The sequence below is a fragment of the Priapulus caudatus genome, unplaced genomic scaffold (assembly GCF_000485595.1).
Source record: "Priapulus caudatus unplaced genomic scaffold, Priapulus_caudatus-5.0.1 Scaffold1332, whole genome shotgun sequence".
Lineage (NCBI taxonomy): Eukaryota > Metazoa > Priapulida > Priapulimorpha > Priapulimorphida > Priapulidae > Priapulus > Priapulus caudatus.
This window is the reverse complement of record NW_014578393.1, coordinates 39,933-43,798: the sequence shown is the minus strand read 5'-3', so window position 1 is coordinate 43,798 and position 3,866 is coordinate 39,933. Positions and strand designations below refer to the sequence as shown.

At 47.9% G+C, this 3,866-nt stretch overlaps 1 protein-coding gene across 1 annotated transcript in view; it reads left to right on the top strand.

Moving 5' to 3' along the window:
• Positions 1-3,866, top strand: part of LOC106816265 (guanylate cyclase 32E-like) — a gene marked incomplete at its 3' end in the record, with an annotated part of 43,868 nt that overhangs the window by 2,722 nt on the left and 37,280 nt on the right. The window contains exon 2 of the mRNA XM_014820845.1: positions 3,205-3,356. Coding sequence (XP_014676331.1) covers positions 3,205-3,356 — 152 coding nt within the window. The remainder of the gene's footprint in view (positions 1-3,204; positions 3,357-3,866) is intronic.

Sequence of the window (3,866 nt, the reverse complement as noted above, 5' to 3'; positions counted from 1 at the left end):
GAGGGGCGGATGTGTGGGAAGGAAGAGGGGGCGTATGTGTGCTGGGAAAGGGCGAGAAGGGTAGCATGTGGTGGGGAAGGGAGAGGGTAGAGAGAAAGAGAAGAGAGATGAGAGAGAGAGTGAGAGAGAGAAAGCGAGAGGAAGAGGAAGAGTGTGTGGGAGGGAGAGGGGTTGGAAAGCGCGAAAGAGAAGGGAAGTAGAAAGAATGAAATAAGGTAGAGACAGCCACAGAGCGGAGAGAGAGAGAAGAGCGGGTGTGTAGCACGAGAGAAAAGACAAATGGAAAGAACGAGATAGGTAGATCCAGACAGAGACAGAGAGAGAGAAGAGTTCAGACGAGCAGAGAAAAGAGAGAGAGAGAGAGAAAGAAGAGGAAAGGCCGAAATCGAAGCGGAGGTGAAAGAGATAGTGGGAAGATGAAGAGTCGCGAGCAGAGGAGGCGGGAGAGAAGGGATAGAGTGAGAGAGAACGCGCGCGCTAAGCAGGGTGAAGAGAAGGTGGAATGAGAGAGAGGAATCAGAGCGAGAGAGAGAGAGAGCGAAGTACACTCGTAGCACGACGGCGGCCAGTTGCTTGCGCCACGACAGACTGGTAAGTATTGCAAGTCTGGGATTGTAGGGAGGTGTGTGGTGGGTGTTGCGTACGTGTTTGCATGTAGTGCGCACGTGCCGTGTGTTGCACGTGTCGCATGCCGTGCGTCGTGTGCGAACCTGCATGCGCGGGTGTCATTTATATAACTAGAGATTATATATCGGAGATAACGTATACTTGTTATAATTAATTACCAGGCAACAATCTATTAACCGCTGACAGCAACCTTACACCCACACCTCACACCGAGAGAACAAAAAACACCCTGGCCCCACGCTCACGCTAATAAGAGAGAAAAGATTTATAATTATTTGTTTTAAATGGATGCGGGAGATGAAAAATTTTCCGGGAATTGTAGAGAGACGTATGATAATTTAGAGGTGCGTTGATGTTTGCGGAAGAGTTTGAAAGTGACGCCAGCTTCTTGGCGTTCTCTATTTACTTTTTAATACGTTATCGCCGTGTTGCGTCCTCTGCTCGCAATCAGTGTTGCGGCTGTTCATATTCTCCCTCTTCTTATCTCGCGCGCTGCGCTCTATGTTCTCTCTTTCTTCTTTCTCTGCTCTCTCTTCTCTCTCTCCTCTTCTCTCTCTCTCTCTCTCTCTGTCTCTCACTCGCTCGCTCGCTCGCTCACTTTCTCTCTCCATCTCTCTCTTTTTCTTTCTTTTCTCTCCCTGACTATCTATTTAGCTATCATGCTAGTCTATCTATCTATCTATCTATCTATCTATCATCTATTTCTATCTATCTATCTTATCTATCTATCTATCTATCGTATTATTCATCGTATCTTATCTATATTAGTCTATCTATCTTATCTATCTATTTATCTATCTATCTATCTATCTAGCGCTTATCTTTCACCTATCTATATCTATTCGATCTATCGCATTCTATCTATCTATCTATCTATCTATAGTATATATATATATACATATATATGTGTGTATATATATCCTCGCTCTTTCATGTAAAACACAATTAGCGGATCTGTGACGTCACGCTCGCGCGAAGCCCGTTTGAAGTTTTACACATCCCGCGGGGCGGCGCCACGGTTCCTCTCGATTTCAAACGCGTCCGCACTGCCACAAATGAGTCCTCTACTAACTCTCTCATTCTCATTCTCCTTTTTCCGCCCATCTTTCCCTAAAGAACCGCGCAGGAAAATGAGGAACTTTTCGCGATATGATCAAAACTCCCTACAAGCTAACGAAGTGCGAAAGATTTTTTATTGGCTAGGTAAAAAAAGGTGCTTTGGACACTATACTGACTCTGGTACGTCGATCGCGCAGTACGTCGATAATTGCTTTGCCGTCGTGTGGGACTGCGACCTTGCTTCATGACTGTGTGCAGAGCCTTAGCGTACAGGAACACCGCGTCGTACAGGTACGAGGCGAATACGGTGATCTGCGAACGGAAGGATAAAATAAAAACACGCGGATCTACTTCAAGTGAATAGAATCGGCGCGAGAAAACAATAGCATGAAATGTGTGGCCATGTGTGGTGTGCCTGCGTGTGTGTGTGTGTGTGTGTCGTTGTGTGTGCGTGTGCGTGTGCGTGTGTCGTGTGCCGGATCGTCGATGTGTGTGCGTGTGTCCGTTGCGTCGTGCCGTGCGGTGCGTTGGTGCGTGGCGTGCGTCGTGCGGTTGTGTGCCGTGCGTGCTGCGCGTGTGCCGTGTGTGTGTATGTATGTGCGTGTGTGTGTAGTGTGTGTGTGCGTGGCGTTGCGTGTGCGTGTGCGTGTTGTTGTGTGTATGTATTCTTTGTGTGTCGTATATGTGTGAGTGCGGTATTGTGAGTGTGCGCGCCCTTGTGTGTTTCCTGATCTGTCGTGCGGTGTGTGGTATGGGTGTTGTTGTATTGCGAGACGTGCGTTCGCGCCTGCGATGGTGAGCGGCCGGTCTATTTATCAACAGACGCGATGTCTCGCCGATGATGTCAGTACGGCCAACTAAATGGAAAAAATAGAACCCAGCGCGTGCGCCTTTTTTTCTTTCTTCTCCGGCTCTTAGATGTAGAAAAAGCTTTCGGATTGGCCAGCGAATAAAATTTGCGTAAATAAGCGGGATGAGTTGTCGGTGCAGTGTTTTCTATATAGAGGAAATATTCGCGACGAGGCAGACGGAACAACACGTCCGTGTCGCTTACTAATAGCCCGTGGCCTCGCATCTCTGCGCACGCCCAGCGCGGTGCATTGTGTAGTTTCCAGACCGTATCTACGATTTCTTGGGGAGTGAATGTGAGATGTTTTTCAACTGACATATTTCGCGCTTGCTGTAAGCTTCCGTATCTGCCAACGAGGCTATACTAATTACCTGCAAAGACACATATTCAAGCTAGCTCGTGCTCGTTGTGTTGTGTAGTGTATGAGCGTGTGTGTGTAGTGTATGAGCGTGTGTGTGTGTGTGTGTGAGTGTGTCGCGGGCGCGTTCCGAGCGCGTGCGATGCTGCGTGTGGTGCCTGGTGTTGCGTGTGCGCGTGCCGCGTGCGCGTGTCGTGTGCGTGGTGTCCCCACACATCCGCCCCTCTCCCTTCCCCACACATCCGCCCCTCTGCCGTACGCCTGACGCACCCCGACCCATTCTGACGTCAGCTCGTTGCTTCGCCGGCAGGTGTGCAGGGTTACCTGACCTACATGGACGAGAACGGAGATGCCGAGGGCAACTATACGGTGCTGTCGCGACAACCGCTCGCCTCCAGCTACGTTAACTACTCCATGCTGCCCGTCGGCCGGTTCTTCATCGACGAAGACGGTGGCTTGCCGGTAGGCGTGCGCAGCCTGTTCTGCTTGCATCTATGACAAAATACGACATACGCATATACGCTTTCCTATGAGACTATTTGTCGTATAGGAAGATTCTTCCTATGACAAATATTGTTGTATGTGTTGTGCGCATCATAGGAGTTTAGGAGCGCTATTATGAACGCAAGCTGTAAATTTCAGCTGTAAAGCGGAACGAAGTTGACTCGCCAATATTTAATTTTGTCATGGGAAGAATTTTCCTATGACAAATAGTGTTAAAGGAGAGCGTATATGCATACGTCGTATTTGTCATAGATGCAATCAGAACATGTTGCAGTGCGACCCTCACGACGCGCAGGGGTTTATATGCTAATATTAGCATACATGATAGTATTAGCATACATGATAGTATTAGTACTGTTAGTATTAGCATACATGATAGTATTAGTACTGTTAGTATTAGCATACATGATAGTATTAGTACTGCTAGTATTAGCATACATGATAGTATTAGTACTTCTAGTATTAGCA